We start from the raw sequence: 24086 nt of genomic DNA on the forward strand, positions 1-24086 counted from the left end.
TTAAGTACATCTAGCAAAAATACAAAAATCCTTTAAAGAACTGGTGGGAACATTAAACTTTCAATTTGTAAAAGAAGCATTCAAGGGAAATAAACAGTGCATTTGCAAGATGTGCAGACAATACAAAATTATTCAAGCTTAATTATCCAAAGGATTATTTAATTGAAGATACAGCTGGCGTGCCCAGAAAGTAAAAGCTATGTAGTTAAAGAATACATTACTCTCAGATAAATGCGAACTATTGTAAGAAGCAATCCAAATTAGATTTTCCTACTAATAAAAGCAATGTGAATATCAGGAAGAACATCTCACAGCCCAATCCTATTCACACGTTCCTGGGAGTAAGCCCCATTGACTCTAATGGGACTTACTTCTGAGTAGACATGCATAGGATTGGGCTGTGTGTCTGCTACCTGTGTGAAAAAAGCAAACAAAATGCAGGCTCCGATATAGAACTTTCTACACTTCAACCAAAAGACTACTGTATGCCCAGCCCTTTTTTCCAGCCCAGCGGTAGGCACCAATCTTCCTGTGTCTATGTCCTGAACATATGCAGATTGCTCACCACACACACCATTACACCACAGCTCACACATGCATTGAATAAAACAGATCTGCATACATGTTCCTTTGCACACATTACCTGCTCCCCAAATTGAAATGAACTGAGCGGCCCTTATGATAAGAGATGTGTGCCTAGACACAAGCACAGACAAGAACCTGCATCAATTCACTGGTCTAATAACACTCTTTCCTGTCTCTAGAATCATCATAGTTGCTCTGTTCTCATTCCCTTTCCACTTGCATCATCATGCTTCACCTATACAGCAAAAGTCCAGTGAACCCTCAGTCTGTCCTTAGAGAAATCCTACATTATACTGAGAAGCTGCCTTATAACAAATCAGATCATTGGTCCATCTAGTTCACTATTTTGAACACTGACTGGCAGTGGCTCTACAAGGTTTCAGGCAGAGGCTTTTCTCAGCCTTACCAGAAGATGCTAGGGATTGAACCTGGGACCTACTGCATGCAAAGTGCATGCTCAATCCCTTTACTATGGTCCCTTCCCAATTTCTAGCATTTATCCGTTGGTTTCGGGAGCATGCAATCCATGGACCCATGACCTGCTGGTATACAAGATTGCCCAGGACTACCTATAAGTTTCTGTTCATCTCATGTTATTCACACCAGCAAAGCTATTCCAAAACAATTTCATACATCCTATGACACAGATTTGAGAATTTTTTCTTCCTGTCGTTTCTATTTCAACTATTTAAAAGCCACAAACATGCAAAATCAGACAGCCGTACTTCACATTAATTAATTCACGCTTATTGCTGTCACCACTTTACTCTCAAGTTTGTATTAATAAGCTTGCAAAACCTACAACTTTCCAACTATTAACCATACTGAATATAAACACAACAGTGGTTAAAAAGACATTAACTCATTTTTTGCCTGGCCCACAGGTGTACACATATGGTCCCTGTTGTGTATATGCAACATTGGGCAGAAATGGCTGGGGTGGGGGGCAACATGATTTCCAATATATGTCTAGAACATCAGATATTTGGTAAAAAGAGTTCATTGACAAGCAAATGATGGCTACAGTTGGATAGAAAGTGTTCCAAGTCCTTCTGCTTACTTTACCACTGCTTCCCAAGTAGAAAAGGAGATTATCAGGTTCTGTTGTTTTAACATTTAATGTTACTGTATTGTAGTTAGTAGATAATATCTGAGGCCGATAAGCACGAACACAATCTCTTTCTGCAGACATTGCAACTTTAATCTGAAAAAAGAAAAGATAAAATTACATGTTGTGAATGTCTAGGTACTACTAGCCATGTACTAGTAAAGCAAAGCAAAGCCTTTATATATGCAATAGAGGGGAAAAACAGATTTTGTTGCAGGCATCATATGGACACCTGGGACACTTTCAGTTTAAGGTACTCACTAAAGCTCTCTGCTCCGTGGCCATGTGAGCTAATATGTGACCACAACTTATTAGAGCTGAGCTAAATTGGTTTGAGAGCCTGATGTGGCTGGCAAATGTAATTTCACATAAAGGACATTTTCCCACCAAACACAGAGAAGTGGGGGCACAAAGTACATAACAAAAATTACATTCACACCATCAAAAACACTCTACATATTGACATCTGTTTGCCAATCAGCAACCCTGCCAGTTGCAGAACAAATCTCCTTAGAAACTATAAGGAGTCAATATGAAGGGACAACGGTGATGTTGAAAGAAAGAAACCAGTGGTACAAACCAATGGTTCAGAGCGCAAGAGGAACTCACTGGACTGTGCCCTGTTCCATCCAGATGCTGCTTGGCCTTGAGGCAACCTAACGTCAACTCAAACAGGGAATAATCGGGCAGTGGAGGTGGAGGCAGAGGAAACTGTCCACATCCCCTGCCACCATCACCCCACACCCAGTGCCACCATCCACTCAACTGACAGCCACAGCCTCATTGGTTGCTGCCACCTACACGCTTACAGCAGCAACACAAAATGAGTAACTTGTTTCCTTTCCTTCTGCCACACGTTTGTATTTGGGGGAGGAGAGGCTGGAGGAGACAAGAAAGTAGCAATTGAGAGGAAGAAGAAAGCAGTGGCCTAGAACTTCCAAGCATGGGATTCTCTAAACCACCATCTGCCTCTCCTCCTGACCCACTTCTGCTCCAGTTCCTTTGCCTCTTTTTTTGAATACAAGCATGCTGAATGGAAGGAGCAGCTCTTTGTGGGATTTGTGTGCTGCCACCAAGGCAGATGGCAGTAGCAGCAGTTAGAGAAGAAATAGACAAGGAAGAGGCAGGGCTGATGAAAAGTCAGCAGGAGGCATCTTACCACAGGCACCCAAAGTTCTTGGACTGCCACTGATTTCATCTTACGCATATTCTATTTATTAGACAATAAGATGTGCACAGTATTGGAGAAAAGCAGCTCTTTTTTCTGTAGAAGACACAAGATGGACCAAATAGCTTTAGATTAAAATAAGCTGCTTACAGAAGCTGCCTGTTTGCGGGCTTGGCTGATGAGCTCTTTAATTTCAGAGATGTTTCTGCTCAGGTTCTCCTCTAGCACCTGCAAAGGCTTCAGCCTACCAAACAAGAGACCAGCCTGGACTTCAACTTCATTCACTTTTCTTTCAGCTGCTGCTGCTGCCAAAAGAGAAGTTGACATCTTGAAACAGAGTTCTAGTACAGTGTTATTCTTTTAATTGTGATTTACAATGAATTTTGGAGGGCTGTTGCACTGGACATTACAGTGAAAGTATACAGAAGTATGAAAAATGCATATGCAACTGATCACATGGTTTCCTGAAATTATTGCCTTTTTACTTAGGCTGGCAGTTCTAAAAATGCTTATTTGTAATAGGACAGATATTTACCAAATCTAATTTATATGCACTCTAATGTCCCTCCATATAGCCAAAAGAATATAAGTTGGCTTTAATGCAGAGAAAAAATAAAGGATACTTGGGGTTTAAAAATTAACAGCACTCTTGCATGCAATGACATTTCTAGAGAGCAACGAAGCAGCTAACTTACCAGCTTTTGATGAGTCGATTATAAGTTCATTGGTTTTCTGTAATGTCTCATTAACCTTAAACAATGCAGACGAAGCGTTCTGCAGTTTCTCACTAAAGACCTCAGTGTGGCTTAAGCCATTAACAGCAATAATGTTAGCAGTCACGGCCAGCTCTTTTGCAGCAAGAATTTTTTCACTGGTATCTGAAACAGTTGATGGACATAATTCAATTTCCTATAGTGCTATTTGCATCAGTGGTGGAAAACTCTTTCAAGGCTGCACACTTATTTGGGTCTTAGCACCGTTGAACTCACTTCTGAATAAACATGTATAGGATTGCGAGTCTCTTGGGGCCATACTTAGATGTGATGCAGGAGATTCATGAGCAAGATTTTCTAAAGGTATCTTATTAATTAAAGCATCTCAAGGGAATAGCGTTATTGAGGTTGCAGCACTAGGGACTGGGGTGTGAGTATCTACGCTATTTACAGCAGGGGAAAAATATGTATTTCAATGTATCAACTCCACATTCTAATAGCAATTACTATGGTTTAACTAGGCATGATCAAAAAAGCCTGTACTGGCCGAGAGCCGGCGTGCAGTATTGGAAATGATCTGGTGCCTGAGTGGAGGATGGTAAGTTGGGGTGGGGGGAGGCATTCCGGGGCAGAAGAGGGCAGGGGAAGGTGGTATAGGAGGAGGGTAGAGAAGGTGGCAGGCCCTGTCACCATATCCTAACCCTCCTCCCAGCCCAGGAGACCTGATATGGTCTCCTTGAATCTGTGCTCGCTCAATAGCAGGCACAGATTCGAGGAGACCCATCAAGGCTGCCTGGTCATTACATGGGGTAAGGGAGCATAAGCTCCTTTACCCCGAACAGACCTGGTACTGCTTCCCAGCCCCATGGGTAGCCATTTTGGCACTGCTCTAACTGTGGGTACTGGGAAGCACAGGATTGGGCTGTCTGACCATTATCTCCACTGCATTAACATTTAAATGCAGACTACCATCATTCCACTGATGTTAAATTTCAATGCATTTTACCATCCTGGGTTGTTTATAGTCTTAGAAGAAAAGTTGGCTCATTGAACAGTAGGAGGTTAATTGGGTCATTAAAAGCAAAGTCAGCATCTTACAGTGGAAAACATTTCAGGCACAGGCTACAGCTGAAGAAACTTGACCAATGGTAAATATTAAAGTTTATCTTTTCCATCTCACATTTTCCCTACTAGATTCTCTGGAACTCTAGCGTAATTCTTGGTTTAAAACCTGGTAACACATCTCTTGGGTGGCTTCTCTCTTTTTAAAAACCATGGAAAATAAAAGCATCAAGAAGTTCTAAGTTTAAACACACTGTTTATACTTTCAAGAAACATCCACTTTTAGAACCACACTAATCCCTCTAAACCTGGTTCCCCCCCCTTTTTTTTTTACATAAACACAGATCAAACATTTTGAGGCACATTGTAGTTTTCCATTACTTTCTCACCAGAATCATGACAATGAATTCAAGTAAAAGCTAATCTACAACTTAAGGATTCCCAGCTTTTTTATTTTCTTGTTTTAATTCTTTCAGAACTCTTGTGCTTTGAGCAGATGAATGACAGGCAGAAATTCAACAGCTAAACCTTTATTTGGCATACAGACACAATGATGCAAAGGAAAGCTTTTCCTGGACTTACCAAAAACTATAGTTAACATCTGGCTTCAACATCCTCCGGATGTAAAAAGACTTGCTAGATTTTCCTTTAGATAGCAGAGAGGGCTGAAATTTGCTAGTGTTAACTATGCTTGCGTTATGTAATAAAAATCATTTGTCAAAATGGACTTCACTTACCATTTGGCAATGAAGTCAGCTGCAACAATGAGTCATCAAACCGTTTAGCAATTCCATTAGCCTTCTCTTTACATCTTTCCACTTTCATGTTCATCTCGTTTAATCCAGACACAAGTCCTATGGGCAGGAAAAGCACTTGTAGTCCTTACACAGTAACCTCCTTCTTAAAAGCACAGTTGGAAGAGGCCCAAAGGTCAAATTCAATGCACAGATGTGAAGCAGGGCCATCTGTCCAACATCTCTACCCCAGATCAGTCTACATAATTTAGACCACAGTAGGCTAAAATTAGAGACCAAGAGCACTATAAAAGGAAAACAGTGGACCTAATTGTTTTAGAAAGTTCAAGGAGTAAGCCAAGCTATAGCCTGCAAGGGAACACACACACACCCCTAAACAAAATGGTTCAGGTTTGTATGTATTTTCCATGTTTATAACCCATGCTATCATACAGTAAGCATCAGCCTTGCAGAAGTATTTGCTATTACAAATTTATCTCACGCTTCCTCCCAGAAAATCAGGGTGTTCTCATTCCTTTTCATCTTCATAACAATCCAGTGCAGTAGATTAGGTTCACCCAAGGTCATTTAGAGCCCAATCTTGAAGTCGGTTGTAAAACACATTCGCGGCACGGGGGGGGGGAGGAAGTGCTGGAGCTGGGACAGTACCAGTAGGCATTACTGGGAGACAGTACTGGGAGGATGGCTGGCCAGCACTCCCGCAGCATCAGCTGGAGGTGAGAGTTTTTGGAGCAAGGGAGGAGGCACGGAATGGGCGGGAGGGGGCAGAGGGAGGGCGGAGGGGAGAGGATCGGGTCCATGAGGGGGTGAAGATGGCTGCAGCATCTGTTGCCAAATCCTGAACCCCCCCCCCCATGAATCAGGTGACACTGTGCCCACTCAAACATGGACACAGAGCCAAGGAGACTCACTGCTTTTGGCTGCTGTCTGCCCAGGAGAAGGGAGTGAACACTTCTGTGGCAATCCTGATGGCAGCTGCAGCGCCCACAGGATCTAGCAGTAGCCTTTTTGGTGCCGCTGGAGCCCTGGACACCACCATGTTCAGGATTGGGCTGCCCATAAGCTTTGTGGCTGAATAGGAAATTTGAACCCAAGTTTCCTCAAATGCCCAATACCATTGCATGGTGCAGGAGCCCAATCATGTCCAACTTTCCAGCACTAATGCAGTTGCAATGCAACCCTGAGATAATGAAATACTAATTCCCTTACCTTAAGGAAGCTTCCATGACTGACCCCCTCCCCACGGCAGGATGCAGCGCCATTGGCATGGCTGCATGTGCTGGAAAGGATTGGGCCTTCCCACAGATCTTCCCACACAGGCATCTGGTAGTGAGGGAGAGTTGAATTCTTCTGTGGTACCAGTTCCAGCACACTGAGGTTATGTTATGTGAACCCTGATTTTATCCTTTCCTGATTACACTTAGGTTGCATACAGATATATCTAGCTTGACTAGTGAATCTACAATGCATCTGCACTCACTCCTGATGAATCAGATGTGCAAACTTCTGAACCGACTCTGGAGCGAGAGCAACAAGTCTTTCCAGAAGAAACCAACTGCACATGATGCTGATGAAACAACATGCCCCATGAAACAACAGTGAAGCCAGTTCCCTTTCCAGAACCCAACTTGCGGTGCAAAGTAAAAATTGGCTAGCCACTTTGGCAATCGGGAGTCACTTCATTCCAATGACAGGAGTAATTGTTTTAAGTTTTTTTTAAGTGCCTGATAAACATTTAACTGGATAGATGGAAAAATGTGCCAGTTCCTCAAAACACAAGTGTTTACAAAAACACCAAAATCTTTTCTGAAGCATGAGCTGGGATAGTGAAATCTATGCTGGAGTTAAAGCCAGATACTTATCAGTACAAAGACAGGAGGAAAAAGAACTTGCTGTACAAGAAAAAAAACAAAAACACCCACACTAGCTCCTGTAAAAGGGAATGGAAACACAAAAGGTTGAAAAGAGGTTCACCATCTTGCATTTTGCTGCTAGAGTTGAATGTTTAAAAACGTCATTCCTTCTAAGGGGGCCACAGTTACACACCTGCCTCTGGTTTTAATGTCCCATCAAAACAGCAGCCAAAAGTTGCTACTCTGTATTCTGAAGCTTACCTTCATACTTCTTGTGCAGCTTTTTAGCTTCAGTTAAAAACTTAGAACTGAACTGAAGGGCCGTTTTCCCAGTAAAATTAAAGTGTTCTTTTGACTTTAAAAAAAAATCACAGAACATTGTTATACGTGGAAAACAAAATATTTACATATACAAAATGTAATTATGTTTGTTTATATTATTTGATGTTCCAGCACGACTGACCATTTCTGAAAAACAATTATTCTTCCAAGAAGGGCCAAAATTTAAGTTGATCAGTTCTTAAAGTTATATGCAATTATAGTTTAGGTTTTAACCACCTAGTCCCAAGTTTTATATTGCAAAATATAAATTTAAAATATAATTAAGAATTACCCTGGCTTCATCAGGTAATGCATTGAAACAAACATTTATAATTACAGTATTACAAAAACAATCAAATTCAAATCCAGTAGTTACATAAATTTTTATGACGCTATAACCTTGTATAGATATAACTGATAGTTCTTCATACAAAGCATTTATGTGCTTCTATAGCAGAACTTTCTCGTAATTGCTATTAGATAAGTTTCATAATACATTTTTTTTTAAATTTTTAAGTCACTTTTATAATCAGAAAAAAGAACTGAACAAATATTATAACTATAATTAGTCACTGCTACCAGTCTAGATTCTTCACATTTTCTTCTATGATGAGAGATTCTCCACTACAGATCATAACCTACTTGTCCAAGAGAAAGAACCCCTTTTGCACTTATTGTAGCTGCAGGGTTATGGATATGAACTAGCATGACATTGTGTCATTGCTACTGCATACTTTGGAGAAGCCAATGAGAGGAAATTTTCTAAATCTGAGTCCCAGTGACAAAATAGATGCTATGGCTAGGACCTGACAGGACACTTAGGTTCCAAACAATGAAACATGGAATACCTGGAAGGATAAAGAAGTTTGGCAAAACATTTGCTGAGTACTTACCAAATCCATAGGTGTAGTTAGAATCCCATGAGCATCACCTGCCAGGTTTTCAGCATTTTCAATCAGACTTTTCACAGTGGAGTATGCATGGACTGCATTAGTTGTATTCAGAGACACATCTCTAACATTTAAGAGGCCACTGCAGCAGAGGGGAGAAATCACAACATTTTAACACACTACGGCCCAAATCCTAACCAACTTTCCAGCACCGGCATAGCTGTCCCAATGGGATGTGCGATACATCCTGCAGTTGGGTGGCACTCACGGAAGCCTCCTCAAAGTAAGGAGATGTTTGTTCCCTTACCTCGGAGCTACATTGACCTTATGTTGGCGCTGGGATTGTGCTCTACAAGATTTAGGTACATATAGTGTTTGAGAGATCCTTTTTAAGCCTTACTTCAGTTTGAATGAAATTTGAACCTCTTTGAGTATCAAAGACAGCATTTTCACGTAGTCAAAGCATTCTACTTGACTAGCAAGAAAGATAGCATAATCCCCATGGCAGTACAGCTAATCAAAATAGCTTCCCATTATGCTGCCTTTATTCAACTCAGAGCACAATCCTAACCAGGTCTGCTCAGAAGTAAGTCCTATTTTGTTCAATGGGACTTACTCTCAGGAAAGTGTGGTTAGGATTGCAGACTCAGTTACTTTGCATATATTCATAATAAAAGCGATAGCCACTGAAATCACAGCTCCTGTATCTTTGCCTGCCTTCCTCATATTTCAATAATTGAAAGCATTACAGCTTAAAATGAGGGATATGGTCAAACTCAGAAGGGCTTCAGAATTGATGGGTCAGTTTGGATGAATTTATGGGCTCTGTGTGGTTGGGTAGTAGTTGCATCCCACTTCCACCTGGACCGCTCAAAGTATCAGTCATTTTGTCTGAAATTTGTGAATGGGCATCATGTTTGCATAAAGCCTTTGAAACCCAGTGTGCATTAGCTTTTATCATTCAGTTGATTCCTGGATTGTACATGGGATATCAATTGTATATAGTTTGTATATACCTATATTAGATTTTTCATTTTAGGTCCTACACAAGCACAGGTCCTACACAAGCACAATGTCCAAGCATGAATGTCCAACAAACTCAGAGACAAGAACTTCCACTGAGCCAAACAGGATAATCCCTTTTCCCATCACACACAACCAGTCTGTTCAAGTCTGTCCAAACCAACTCTTTACTTAAATTTACTGATTTAGTCAACTTGGCACTTTTGTTAATGATGCTCTCACCTGTCTAACGCATGAGTAAGACTCTGTAACTCAGTTGCATGATCTTCTACTCTATAGACAAGATCAAGTGCTCCTCGAGTGGACATCTGCATGACCAGGTTATCCACATGTTGCCTTAACTTGCCATTCCATAGGATCAGTTCATCCCGGTGGATTTCCAGACTCTAAATAGTAAAATTCCTTATTATTGAATCACAATGGCCCATACATTACATTACACCAAAAGAGTGTCAGAGTGTTTAGAAACTTACAGAGGTAGTGTTAAGCACATCTTTAGCAAGGGTAGCAGTAGCATCCACCTGTACTTTTCCTTCTTTGATTAGCATCACAGAAAGCTTCTTCTTTTTTTCAATATCTAAAGTTTTATGCTAGGATAAAATGCAATTTTTAATACAAAATTTTAATACATCATGCATATTTAATACCAAAGCAATTGCTACACTGTAGATGGTACATCTAGCATTTTATATCTAAATGATTTAAATGAAGGATAATCACGGACATTTTACAAGCACAAATACCAATTCAAGGTTAAAAACAAGTTTTTCTTAAAGGTTGCTTTGCACTCTTAAAACATAGCTGCTGTAAAGCCCCATGACAGTCTCCTTACACTGAACAGCTTGAGGTTAGTATTAATTAGGAAAAGTAGGCGCTTGGTTTCATTGGTATTGGTTCCAGCCTCATTCACAAGATCCTTTGCTTCCTGCAATCTGGAGTTGTGCTTTGATAAGTTGCGTTCTGTAGATTTCTGCAAATCCATAAGATCCTGCTGGGGTCTCCAATAGCTTTTCTTGATTTGTATCAATAATCTTTCTGCAGTTCTAGTAAACAGAAGAATGTTCTAGTAAACAGAAGAATGTTCTTTCACACAGGAAACCAACTGAGCATTATATAAGTATTTTGCTGTTTTGGTTTTAAAGGAAGGAGTTCAAAGGTAAGAACACCAGAGTCTACTTAATATAATAAACATTTTATTTTATCATATTGTTTGCTTGTTGGAAGTGTGATTTTCATTTATAAATCATTCCGTAAACCTAGTAATCAGCAGTGGACCTAGCCCTGGGCAAACGCGGTCAGAAACTGTACTTCTGGTTTTCCAGAAGTACAGTTCAAGACCATGGGGAAGCCTCAGAAGGCTTTCCCAGTCAGTCCTAGAGTCGTGCAAGGGTCCATCAAGCTTTGAAAGTGGGGGGGGGGATAGCATCACACAGGGGGCTGGCATAGCGCATGGCGGGCAGCATAGTGCGTGGATCTTTGCCCTGGGAGCTGCGAAGGGCAAGTCCACCACTGCCAGTAATCACTTGCACATGATCCATGGCACTTTCTTTCAATGTCCGGAAAAACATCTGAATCTCAGTTGGGGTAATATGAAACTTAAATGAATTATATTCAGCACTTCTTATTTACAAGGGTATACCTTATATCTGTACTGTTATGGGATACACTCCATTGTGGGATACATTCCACTCTCTGAAAACCTGCTGATTTGCATACGTTTTTGACTCTACCGCAATACAACATAGATAAGTTTTACTGAGTGATACTGAAAAGTCTTAATATTGCCCATTCAATTGAAATCACTGGATGACTTTCAGCATTTATATAACTGGCATTTGTGATAGCTCAAATTGCTGAGAAGGGTTTGTCACTATTATGTAGCAAAACCAATTAAGATGCTAGATAAGTGATATTATAAGGCTCCGTTTATCATTCGTCTGGAACCTTCCAGTGCTAGTAAAACCATGCTTTGAGTCTCCCCACCACACAGTCCCATACAGATAACGTCATTTTTGTAGACCAGGAAAATTAAAAAATAAACAGGGCACAGTCCTTAGAGAATAATTTTTTTTTCTTCTCCAAACCCCTGCAAAAATATAAAAGGTCCCCATGAATCCTCAGCACTGACAGCGATCGAAAGATACAGAGCACATGTAATATACTGCTGTGAGGACATTGTACTTTTGTTCAAGTTGCTTTTCCAAATGAAATGAAATGAGGTTCAATTAGGGAAGGAGCCAGAGTTCACTGGCAGGGTGCAAGCTTTCTATGCAGAAAGCCCCAGATGGGCAGCCCTATCCTCAGCTGCTCATCATTCAGAGGAGCAGTGGCTCTTTGGGTGGACATTTGCCCCCTTCCCCTGGGTAAGGGAACAGGCCCCAGAATGGTCTATTATTTAGCTGACGCAGAGTTGAAAGGTCCCATGTTGGGTTGGAAGTCCCGATGAGGAGTTCTGAATCCTGCAGAGCAGAGCACCACTGATCCTGCCCCTTCCTACCCTACTCCCCCACCCTGGAAGGCCTCTCCCTAACTCCGATTCACCTCTCTGCCATCTGGAGCTCATCCCTTGCTCCATGCAGTGGCCTCAGGCTGGTGCTGGCTCATCACAGACTAGCACTGAGCTGGTGCCAGTGCTGACCTGGTGCTGAGTGCCGCGAGCATTTCTTATGTCACATTTGCAACACTCAGCACTGGCAGAGGGCTGGCACTGAGGGCTCAGGATCGGGCCCTCAGTCCTTGCTATCTTCAGGTAGGACTGGAAAGGCTCCTGTCTGAATACCGGGAAAGCTATGGCCACTTTACATTTGTGACCTATATGTGGTATAAGGCAACTGTATACGATCACAGTTTTCAGTATTAAGCTTTTTCAATCTCCGTTTTTAATAACTTGCTTACAGCCTTCTAGATCAGGGATGGGCAAACTTTCAACTTTAGGGATCCTGGGCCTTTAACAATTGTATAGAAGAGGGAATTTCAGTAGGTGCGCAGATGACAAGTGGTACCTGTTGAAATTCTCTCTCTTACACATTTTTGAAGGTCCAGGATCCCTGAAGTTGAAAGTTTGTTCACCCCGTTCTAGAAGAAGCTGACAAAAGCTCTGCTTCTTATTTGCTCAGCAACATGGACAACAGCATTATCCCAAAGAAGCACATATATAGAACTCTGCCTTTATTATTTGACTAATGTCCCATCAAAGCAAAAACATGTGCTATGCATGTACAAACTCAAACTATTAACATTTTCATAAATCAACTTATAAACCTATTTAATTCCACAAGAGAATTAGTTGATATAATAGCCTGCCTGGCTCCCAGAAAATAAAATATAGCGGTTAAAGCTCTGCTGAAAATCAATAAGTCACTTAATGCCTTAGAAAATGTATACACATCTTAAGTTCTGGCATAGTGCCCCCTGTTGTTATATCAAGAAAAATAATTAAGCTTCTCTTCAAGTTAATATCATAAGTGCATTTCAGATCATACCACCTGCAATCTACTCTTTTAAAGGCTGCTTTAGATATAATTTTCTGCAAATCCCTGCAGTGCATATTTTATTTAGCATTCCCAGAAACATGGGTAGGCTTACTGTAGTTCAAGAGTAGTATTTTTGTGCGGCTGCTGGAAATGCCTTCCACGCATTACGTCCAGCATATTGGGAACTTCATCTTGCAATTCATGAATGGTCCTATTTGACAATGGAAAATCAGTACCTAATGTTTCATTGAGAGAGGATGCTACTTCCACAAGCACTAGACGGAGAAAGAAAAACACAGTAAGAAAAAAAAGGAGAAGTGTGTCTACTTTACACAAACCCAGCAAAAATGTTTCCTCTTAATAAACAATTTTTACAGATGAATACATTGTATTCTTATTCCAAAAATACAATTCCCAATAGCCTACCACCAAGCATATTACCTTTAACTGTTGCCTGTAATGTGCCGATAAATACAGCCAATTCTCGACTCTTGTTCAAGGTCCTTTCCGTAGCATTGTTGAGATGCCCTCCTCTTTCTAATATTCTAGTTAACTGGCATAAAAGCAAATGGTGGTTTTATTTAAGTTAAACAGTGGCTTTAATGGTTGTACCAAAGAATGAAGAGCATATCTAGAATTCACACTGAGTCTTTCAGGAAATTAGCTATCATTTCCTTATTAATGGCTTCAGATTCTGCAAGAAGAGCAAAATAACCAGCAAAAGCCAATCTCAAATCTCCATGAGAGTTATCAGTAAGTTGTAATCATCAGGTTTGTGATCCCCCTACAACAATGCTATATCACTTAAAGATGGCACAGCTGGTAACAACAACATCCTAACTCTATGCCGGAAAATGTCTGACAATGGCAAAAAATTTTGGTACAGTGGAAATTTTTCTTTAAGTACTAAACTAAGATGGCCATCATGAGCCATAATCCAGCAGGCACAATCCATTGTGCTGGCTCTGGTAAATTCTATAGCATTTAACTTTATTAAGTCCTATAGATAATTTTCCTAACTGCCTTTCCAACAAACATTTCTAGGTTTAAATACAGAAGAAAGACTCCTACCTCTTTGCCTAGCTGGTCTGTATCAGCAGTTAAGGTTTCAAAACGTTCATTTACAATGTCCTGAGTGTAGGCCGATTCTTCTTTAGACAAAAAGAATCCCTAGAAGGAAAAATGTGCACTTAAATGCTGAAATTTCAGTTCAGTGTTCATCACTAGACAAAACATGTTTTCTTTCTGGCCACTGATCTAGATACAGATCACTCCAGTATCACCCATTTTCTACAGTAACATTTTCAGCACCCCCCCAGAAAGTCTACATTAGGAGTGTCAAATACTAAGGCCAGAAACAATTTTTCTGGTCCATGTCATGACTGCAAAAGCCTTTGCCCTCACAGCTACAACTGGCTCTGAAGGCAAGGGGGAGGGGTGCTTTACACAGGTGCCCCTGTGCCTGAAAAAACTTAGCATTTTGCCCTCGCCCAGGAATGCCAGTGACTAGGGTCCTTGAAAGCACTATTTCAACAGAAATATGCATTGCTTATACCAGAGTTTTGTTTAAGAAGTCACAAAATATTTCTATTGTGTCACACTATTCATACCTTTAACAGTTCTGTTGCATTTTCTAAATCAGATAGTATTCCATAGGGTGCCAGGACAGCACCACTGATGTTTATCAAAAACATGGCTTTGTCAAGATCATCCAGATCATTTAAGATCAGGCCTGTGCAGGTATCATCACAAGCTGAATGAATAATTTAAAAATATTAGTTTTGAAGTTATTAAGAAGAAACAGAAAATCATATTAAGAAGGCTTACAAATACAGTTAAACTGAAAAAGAAAGGTCTGTAACAGAATCAAAAAAGAGAAGTAAGTATCTTAGGGCCCAATCCTATCCAATTTTCCAATGCCAGTGCAGCCGTGCCAATGGAGCGTGCACTGCATCTTGTGGTAGGGAGGCAGTCGCAGAGGCCTCCTCAAGGTACGGGAACATTTTTTCCCTTACCTCACGGCTGCATTGCGACTGCACCGGTGCTGAAAAGTTAGATAGGACTGGGCCCTTAGTAATTAAAAAAAAAGATTTGTTCAGATGATGTTAAATACCCAATGAGTTTAAATTTTTAAAACTTCTTCAGTACCATAAATTATTATCCTGTGAACAATTTTCTCTAGGAAAATTAGACAATTCAATTTAGAGAGCTCTACAGGGGAAGTAGCGTCTATTTCAAGAAACAGCTCCCAGGAGAAAGGCTCTTGAGAACACTGTTGCTTCTTAGACCTAGTACTATACTGTCATACAACCCAGTCCTACCCAGGGCTGGCCCAGTGTGCAGCAACACCGATGCATCGTGTATTGTATGCCATGGGCTGGCTGGAGACTAAGCAACCTGTGAGAGGTAAGTAAAGAACATTTTTACATACCTTTCTGTAAGCCTGCCTAGACCCAAAAGTGGGCCCAATCCTAAACTGGTCCAGCGATGGTGCTGAGCCATAGCGCTGGCTTTGGGTGCTGTAAACGTTTCATAAAGCATGCTTACGGCACCCTCAGAGTAGGGAGCACCAGTGTTGGGTCAGGGGCCAATCAGGTGCCAGGCCCAGAACCGGCAGGATGCACTACCGCCAGGGGTAAGTGTGACCATTGGGTGGTGGGGCAGGAAGAGGGTGGAATGAGGGTGGGAGAAGGCAGAGTAGGGTAGGGAACCAGGGCAGGAGGGGGTGGGACTGGTGGAGCTCTGCTCCGCTGCATCCTGAACTGTATGTTGGACCAAAGGCCCTGACACGGAGTCTCTCAAGTCTGTGTTGGCAAAACTGCAGTTCAGACTTGAGAAGACCCACTGTGGGGCTTTCGGCTTTTCCTGGGGAAAGGGGACGAAAGTCCCCGTCCCCTGAGGAGATCTCTGGCTGCTTCCTGGTGCTTGCTGGATACAGTGTTAGCTGCTTTAGAGTTGCTGCTGTAGTGGGCACCGGGAAGCTCAGGGCCTTTGTGTTTCCTTTGGCACTAGGTCTTTGGCTAGTGTGAGAAGCCTCTCAGGGTGGGTCCAGGCCAGGAAGGGGGCATAAGATCCAATGTGCATCATTGCCACTAAGACACACTCCCTCCCACCCAGGCCAGCTAAATCCCTGCCCCGTCCACTCCTGCCATCAGCATACTCGTGATAACAGAGGTTTTGAGGGTCAACAGAAACAATCCACAGCTTCTGTTGCAGAACTCTGGTTTGTCTGTGATAAGGTTTGACTGGTAATGACAAGCAGGTTGGAGAGTTAGATAAAATTACCAGTTTAGGAGGAGCAGATATTTTGGGACATTTGATTTGGGACATTTTTATTATTTTGAATGCTTGGATTTTGTTTGTACATGGCCCATTTGGTGTAACTTTGAAAACTTGGAATTTGCATATTTTGGTATATATGCATGGTTTGTCTATCTAACTTGCTTGCGTGAATGAAAAAGAAAACCAACTATATGCCAAAATTGTCAAAGTTTCCTTCTCCAGATTAGTTTCAGGAAGATCCTGTAGAGAAAGAGTTTTATTACCTGGATTAGGGTGGATGTTGGATATATACTCACTTCCACACTTGAAAGTAAATCCCACTGACCTAACTGGAGCAGCTGAACAAGTGTGCTTAAAAATTAAGACTCCACCTTAGAAATGGTGTTTTTGTGGTATCAAAAACACTTCTCCATCTCTATTTCTCCATCTCCTGCAAACTCTTTTTAAAAATCAAATGACAGTACAAAAAGAGTACTTACAAACACACTCATTTTCCACAAGAACATGCCTTGGTTCACACTCATCGCACAGTTTTCCTGTTGCCCCTTGCTTACATATACATTGTCCAGAAAGATTATCACAGTTATTATTGACAGAACCACTTGGGTTGCACTGACACTGCTGACAAGTTCCACCGGGTGCTTTAGGATTTCCAAAATAACCTGGAGAACACCTAGAGGCAAACAAGAGAAAGTGTACATTGCTGGAAGGTCTGGTTTTAGAGCCAAGTACGTTGGCTCCAAGAAAGTGGCCCTTACTCCAACTCCCAACTATAAAATACCACTGATGTGTAACCTTTTTCCATGGTTTTTTCACTGTATGCCTCCTGCATAGCAACTAACTGAATGAAGCCTATTCTATTGGAATAAATTGAAAATTAAGTTTAGAAAATCAAAAGCAGAACTGCCATTCGCTTCAATAAGTTTCATAACTGAACTATTATAGAAGGGTGCGGTGTGCTGACCAAACAGCCGGTGTCCACTCAATATCCGTTTTAAAAATCAGATCCAGTGTTTTAATCACCAATTGTCTATCTAACCAAACAGCCACTCCTACCGCATTTTTTATTTCCATATAATGTGTTCACAGCTGGGATTGACATACCTGTACACCAAATGGTCCACAACAAGCATGTTATATACTTGAGCTCTGGGTAGGTTATCTCACCTTTCACAGTATTGGCCTTCATATCCAGTGATACAAGCATTGCAGTGGAAATCGTTAACACCCTTCATCACACACGTGGGGCTAAAGCTTGAGAAAGAGAACAAGAATAGAAACAATTCATGCATCATATGAAAATGAACTGAATATAAAAGGAAGACTTCCCCAACATATTATTTTTTTCACATGCAGAGAGCTTTACACATGAAGCAGTATTTAGACATCCAACCTGCCTTCTCCTACAGTGTGAAGTGGTACAATCCAGGACAAGATCGATCACTTGATTCTGTGATCGCATGAACTGCTACTCCCATTGGATATAAGCACAATGAATAGCCACTCTAATGATCTTGGTCTAGAACTGGATTAGCCTTTTCACAATTTACCAATGTTACTATTTAAAGTCCCCATGCTGAGGCTGATAACAGAACAATTCTTTTAACAAGGTTGGCTGCAGCTTCCATCATTGCTGCTGTGTTCAGCAACAAGCAGTAATCATTATAGATGTCAAAGTTAATTTTTAGTTACCTCCCAGGGTTCTTTCTTGGACAGGTACACAGAGAACAGTCATTGCCAGATCCAGTCACCTTGCCATAATAGCCTGGGGCACAAGCACTGCAGTTGTCACCAACAGTATTATCTCTGCAATCCTAGTAAGCACAAACTCAAAAAGCTTAACATGAAATCAATCTCCTTTTTATTTTTAAACAATGCCACTCCAATCAGTAAATATATAATCTCCTTAATAACCATGCAAACAGTGGATACAGTGGAGGTCTTTACTCCCTGGGAAAACATTGATATCTACCAAATTCTTGGGTTGTGGAGGACATACACATCATACCTCTGATAACCCCAGGATCTAGGACATGAGGAAGCAAAACCCCTTCCTGTCAAGTGTACTCCAGACTATTATTATTATTAATATTATTATTAACAGTATTTATATACCGCTTTTCAACTAAAAGTTCACAAAGTGGTTTACAGAGAAAAATCAAATAACTAAAGGGCTAACTACAGCCCTTTCTGTCTGAACCAGGGATGGATTTTTTCAGAGCAACTCAAATGGTCTTTAGCAGTGATGAACCCTTGTACTCTTAACATGGCTGCAATCCTAAACACAAAGGAAAGCCCCACTAAGGGCAGTGCCTAAAAGATTTTCAGCCTGATCCTAACCTGGCCTGGAGCAGGCAGGCTGACAGGCCTGCGCTGCAATCCAGGGCAGGACTGAAGCTGAAAGTGGCTCAGCCCAGGTCAAGGGGAACTGCGCCACCTCAAGAGGTAGAGCAAATCCAAGCAGTTTGGTACTGCCCTGGACCACCTGGGAACAGGGTTAGGATCTGGCATAACTACCAGATCCTGGCCCAGCCTACCACTCCCCACCCACCCCAGGAACGCCCACTGTCCCCCCTCCCCGGCCAGAAATGCCCCCCTCACACCTCCCCCTGCCCTTCCCATGCCCCTCCCCCAGACCCCTGCGTCAGCCAAGCTTGGTTGATGCAACTCACCCTCTCCCTGGGGCCCGCATCAGTGTTGGAAGGCTAGTGCACATCTGTGCGCTGGCCTATCTCCCCAAAGAATGGTGCGAAAGAATGGTGTGCAAAAGTGCGACACTCCTGTGCCAGTGCAAGGGACCTGTGCCAGCCCAAGGGTGTATTAGGATTGCACCCTTTGTGATTTACAGAATTCCCACAAACTTTTATTCTTCAAAAAAATTTTTCTCAGCAGTTAAGTTTCCATACTGTGACAGCAGCAAGTAGCACTGGGGCCACACGTACCAAACACTTTCCAGTTTCTGCATCACAAGCTTCACTGTGGTTGTTGCACTGGCATGGTACACAAAGTCTGATCAGCGAGGATGACACTTTTAGGTTTAGGTCTTCATGTTTCTCCCTGTAGTATCCTGGTGCACAATCCTACATGTGAGAAAGGAGTTCAGTGTGGTGACAAATGCAGCAGGACCTGCTTGTCACAAAGGTGTTTTAGCAGCCGTAAGTTATCTTACTACAATTAAATCATCTACTAAGACACAACATACCTGACATGAGAGTCCTGCGTAACCTTTGGGGCACACGCATTTCTCAATGAGATGAGCTTCTTCTGTAACCAAGGGCTTTTCATCAGCTTTCACAGCAATTTCCATAGAGATATCTGAGATTCTATAAGACAGTTACATAAAATATTCATTTAGAAACAGAAGACATTCAAAGCTGTAAAAGTATTTACAGTTATTTAATGGCTGGGGGTGGCTTATGCAAAGATACTGGCTAGGCAATGAGAATGCAGAAAGAAAGCACAGAGCCAGATTTCCAAGTTCGGGTTTTGTACTCCTAGTGCAGTGGTAAGCAATGAAATTTTGGTAAGGGTCTAAAGGCCCAATCCTATGCCTGGGAAGCGCTGCTCTTGCATGTGCTGCTTAGGCAATGGCCATCGTGAAAGTACCACAAAGCCTTTTGCAATGGCCCAGTGTTAGTTGCCACTGGTGAAGAGGCCATCACAGGTGGGCACTGGCCTTTTGTGCTGGTGGGAGAGGGAGCAAATGCTGACGGGGACAAGGAGGGGCTGTTTCTGGGTGGGGTAGGGTGGCCCAAGGACTCAGTTTGGACTTGGGAGGGGCAGGGACAGCAGTAAAGGCTGACACCACATCCTATCCCCCCTCCCGTGCCTGAAAGTCCTACACGGGCTACTCCAATCTGAGCCATCTATGGAGCTGGTGCAGATCTAAGTAGCCCCATAGGGGTTGCCTGATCCTTGGAGGTAAGAACTGATGTTCCCTTAACCCAAGAAGACCTCCGGTTGCCTCCTGGACCCTGCAGGATACAGCGACAGCGGTTTCATCAGCACTGTACCATGGCACCAGCAGCCCAGATAGGACTGGACTGTAAAACAATCCTGACAGCAGTCATGGTGGGCTCCAAAACGCAGTCGACTTATCATCTGTGTGAAGCCTGAATGTGTCACTCTGTTTTATATCTTACTGATGTTGTTTGTCTCTAAAACATACAGTGATGATCCAATTTGTATCACTGACTGCCAGTTGTTTTTTCTATACAAGGATTCACTTACTAAACTAGTGCTTTGTTTTCTAAGAAGTAACCCATGGTTAGAACAAGAGTGTATTCCACACAGTACAAGTATTTCCTTGCATATACTGAGCTTTCCTAATTTCCACTTCAGCTCCCCACATATCATGGAAGGCTGATCTAGATAGATCATGAGTGATTTTTCAGGGGTGCAGCTCTTTCAATAATACCCATGGTAAGCTGACAGTCTTACTATTTTGTCAGTATTTTAAACATATAAAAGTTAAGAAGAATGGGCAGAATTTTACCTGCTTTGTTGTAATCCTTGACCATATGATGCCTTGATAAGAATGTACTCAACGTTGCTAAGTACTGACATGAATTCAGAATGCGAGACAGATTTGTCAGACACTGAATTAAAATATTTCCAGACACTCTAAATAAAATGAAATTTAAATTAATTGCAAATGTTTAAATAGTCCATGTTTGCTTGACACTATAGTATTCTTTTATTGCATCTCCTCCTCATGAAACAAAATAATCATCTCTAGTGCCTCTGGAGCACAAAATGATGCATGGATGAAAGAGGACAACAAGGCACTACAATACTTGTTCAAGCTGTTCAGAATAAGCAACTAGCAGCCCGATTCTGACTAGGGCTGGGCCAGCTTTAATGATAACAGAACACAGTTCCTCTGTTGTAAAATGGCCTCTGGAAGTGCATGCAGTGACCATTTTAGAAGCACCACCAGAAACAGTAGAGACACACCAGCAGACTCTGCTACCCTTGCCACCAGTGGCAAGTCAGCAGGGTGGGTTACATGGGATGGGGATCAGGGACTCATGGGGCTTTGCAGGGGTGGACAAAGGATGGGTATTGGCAGTGATCAGTGATGGTTCTGCTATCCTCCTCCACTCCTTTTTGGCCCCAATGTGCTTCTTGCCTCTACTCAGACTTGTGCCAGCTAAAGAGCTGGAACATGTCCAAGTAGACCCATGGGGACCCATGAGGGTGGAGTGAGGTAAATAAAACTTGTTTACTTAACCTCTCAACTCCCATACGGACTCTGGTCACCTGCAGGATGCAATAGAGCAGGGGTGCTCACACTTTTTTGGCTCGAGAGCTACTTTGAAACCCAGCAAGGCCCGGAGATCTACCAGAGTTTTTTTTACAATGTTCGCGCCATCATAACATATAACATTTATGTGTACAATGTATGTTGGTGTACCTTGAGCCCCACTGAGTATAACAGGACTTACTCCTGAGTAGACATGCCTAGGATTAGGCTGTGAGGCTGCAATCCTAGCCACACTTACCTGGGAGTAAGCCCCATTGAGTACAATGGGCCTTACTCCCGGCATTTCCTCCCAGAGGCACCTGAAGGGGGGGGTCGGCACTCCGCGATCTACTCATTTTGCCTTGCGATCTACCGGTAGATCACGATCCACCTATTGAGCACCCCTGCAATAGAGAGTCGTGATGGTGCCATTGCACTCTGCAGTCAGCCTAGTTAGGTCTGGGCCTGAAGACTCTTGAATTTCAATCTTGAATTTCAAGCCTGGGAGAAATACTCTTAGGAACTGGGGGGAGGGGAAAATCATGCTGATGTGGTCCATGAGCCACATGCACTTTAAAACACTATTATATCCTTAGGCTTGAAAAGACCTGGAGAGATTACTCAGACCAGCATAACTTTAGATAAAGAAGGAAATTGTTGAATAGCCTCATCCCTTTTCCTAATTATTTAACACAGGGTCTTCCAGCAATTACCACTGTTCTCAAATTAAAGCAGTCAACATTGTGCAGTATGAACAAAGTAAAACTTGGCTTATTTCAGACATCAGTTTCCAGCTACACTATTTACGATTCCAAACAAAGGCTTGATCCATGCTCAAATCCAAACATGTTCATTTACGGACATTTTAATAAATCACATGTATATGATATGCTTGCATAATGCAGGTTACATTATTTATTTTACTTAAAATATTTATATTCCACTTGTCTTCATCCAATGGAAGCATCCAAGGGGCTTACTATTTAAATGATAACATTACAGTAGTAACGTAATAGAGTAGTATAATAAAAACAAATCACAAATAGCTAGATCAAATAAATTTACATACATAAAATTTGATCTATTTGTGATTTCTCTTTATTATACTACTCTTCTACAATATTAATATATATATAAAGAGTAATGGCACTAGCAAAAACAGGCAAATAAACCCTCATACAAAAAAGGGGGGAATCAGTGGTGGTCCTGGGGGCAGGGGCAAAAGTCCCAGGCACTGTGTCCCTGCCGCTGCCACCTCTACCTGCCGTGCTGCCTCCACATGCCCTTCAGAAGCATTCCATGGGCAGCAGAAGCCCTGCACAGTGCTCCAGAAACTTTCTGAAGCCTCCAGAGCATCCTTAAAGAGAACTTCTGGTTTCCAATTTTCATGTTTAAGATAATATCAGAAGGCTCTTGGAGTGGTTTGAAGCACTGTGCGAAGGTCCATGCACCTTGGTAAGTATCCCCTGGGGGAACATCATGTTGTGGACCAGAGTCGCAGAGCGGCACAGGGACCAGGTCCGTAATTGGGGCGAATTAAAAAAAACTCAGAAAAAGTGAAAAGAAACAAAGGTCTCTAAGCACCACTGGAACACCAGCAGAAAAGGGGTCAAGCTAAAGATAAGGGCAAGGAAGTTCCACTTCGAGGACATCACCACAGAGAACGTCTTTCAATTCATGACTGCCAACTGAACTTCAGACAACGGCAGCATCTGCAGGAGATTCTTCCCCAGATGACCACGAGGGACAGATCTTTTCACATGAGAAGGGAGGACTATATGTTGCATGAGAGAAATTTACCCTGGGAATAAAGTTCAGAGTACTCTGGGTTCCAGAGTATTGCTGAAACAAGTAAAGATGAATTTACGCAAAGAACATCTTGCAGGACAAGACTCTTATCTAGATGTGAAATGTGTGATCTCACCTCCACCATCATGACTTCTTCCTCTTGTCTTACTCCATTTTCTGGAGCAGGAATGTCTACATAGATGACCTGCTTACTGGTGGAACCACCCTTCATCAGGATCTGTGGTTCAAAGTTTGAGGTTCCAATGCCATCCAGAGCATAAAAAGCTACTGAATATTTCAATTTTCCACCATAGGCCATGAGCTGTTTGGAAGATTAATCATTATATTGATTATCCATAAGAGTTTGCTCTATTATAAATAGATAATTCTTTACAGAATGTTCAATAGACTCTACATAAGAAGCTATGTTGAAATTCAGGTCATAACCTTTCCACCTTCCTATTTTGAAATCTAACCTCCAAACTTTGTCCAAGTCTAGCTCAATTCAGTTACAGTGTGTCCTTGGTATGCACAGGGTTCCACTATCCCACAGATACCAAAATCCACAGATAATGAAATCCACAGAGGGTGGGAGGATCTCAGTGCCACAGGTACTCACCAGCTAGAGGTCATGCCAGCTTCCAAGCATCTTCAGAAGACTTCCCAGCTGCAGCAGGAAGCCACTTATGGTTCACATCTGTAACTTCCAGTCACCTCAGGGATGTGTTCTGAGTCTGGGAAAGGCCCATGGAGTGGGCAATAAGCCTTTCCTGGCCTCAAATCACCTCCCAGATATAACCAAAAGCTAAATCTGGATGCA

At 42.0% G+C, this 24086-nt stretch overlaps 1 protein-coding gene across 1 annotated transcript in view; it reads right to left on the reverse strand.

Moving 5' to 3' along the window:
• LAMA1 (laminin subunit alpha 1) overlaps positions 1-24086 on the reverse strand; it is a 118721-nt gene that overhangs the window by 23988 nt on the left and 70647 nt on the right. The window contains exons 26-45 of the mRNA XM_066625109.1: positions 23403-23588; positions 20729-20856; positions 19436-19556; positions 19176-19313; positions 17926-18047; positions 17401-17487; positions 16713-16906; positions 14562-14704; positions 14023-14121; positions 13393-13504; positions 13064-13226; positions 10311-10521; positions 9952-10068; positions 9701-9864; positions 8459-8597; positions 7506-7599; positions 5374-5490; positions 3557-3739; positions 3012-3166; positions 1646-1789 (exon numbers count right to left, since the gene is read on the reverse strand). Of these exons, the coding sequence (XP_066481206.1) occupies positions 1646-1789; positions 3012-3166; positions 3557-3739; positions 5374-5490; positions 7506-7599; positions 8459-8597; positions 9701-9864; positions 9952-10068; positions 10311-10521; positions 13064-13226; positions 13393-13504; positions 14023-14121; positions 14562-14704; positions 16713-16906; positions 17401-17487; positions 17926-18047; positions 19176-19313; positions 19436-19556; positions 20729-20856; positions 23403-23588 (2817 nt within the window). The remainder of the gene's footprint in view (positions 1-1645; positions 1790-3011; positions 3167-3556; positions 3740-5373; positions 5491-7505; positions 7600-8458; positions 8598-9700; positions 9865-9951; positions 10069-10310; positions 10522-13063; positions 13227-13392; positions 13505-14022; positions 14122-14561; positions 14705-16712; positions 16907-17400; positions 17488-17925; positions 18048-19175; positions 19314-19435; positions 19557-20728; positions 20857-23402; positions 23589-24086) is intronic.

The sequence above is a fragment of the Tiliqua scincoides genome, chromosome 4 (assembly GCF_035046505.1).
Source record: "Tiliqua scincoides isolate rTilSci1 chromosome 4, rTilSci1.hap2, whole genome shotgun sequence".
NCBI classification, from domain to species: Eukaryota; Metazoa; Chordata; class Lepidosauria; order Squamata; family Scincidae; genus Tiliqua; species Tiliqua scincoides.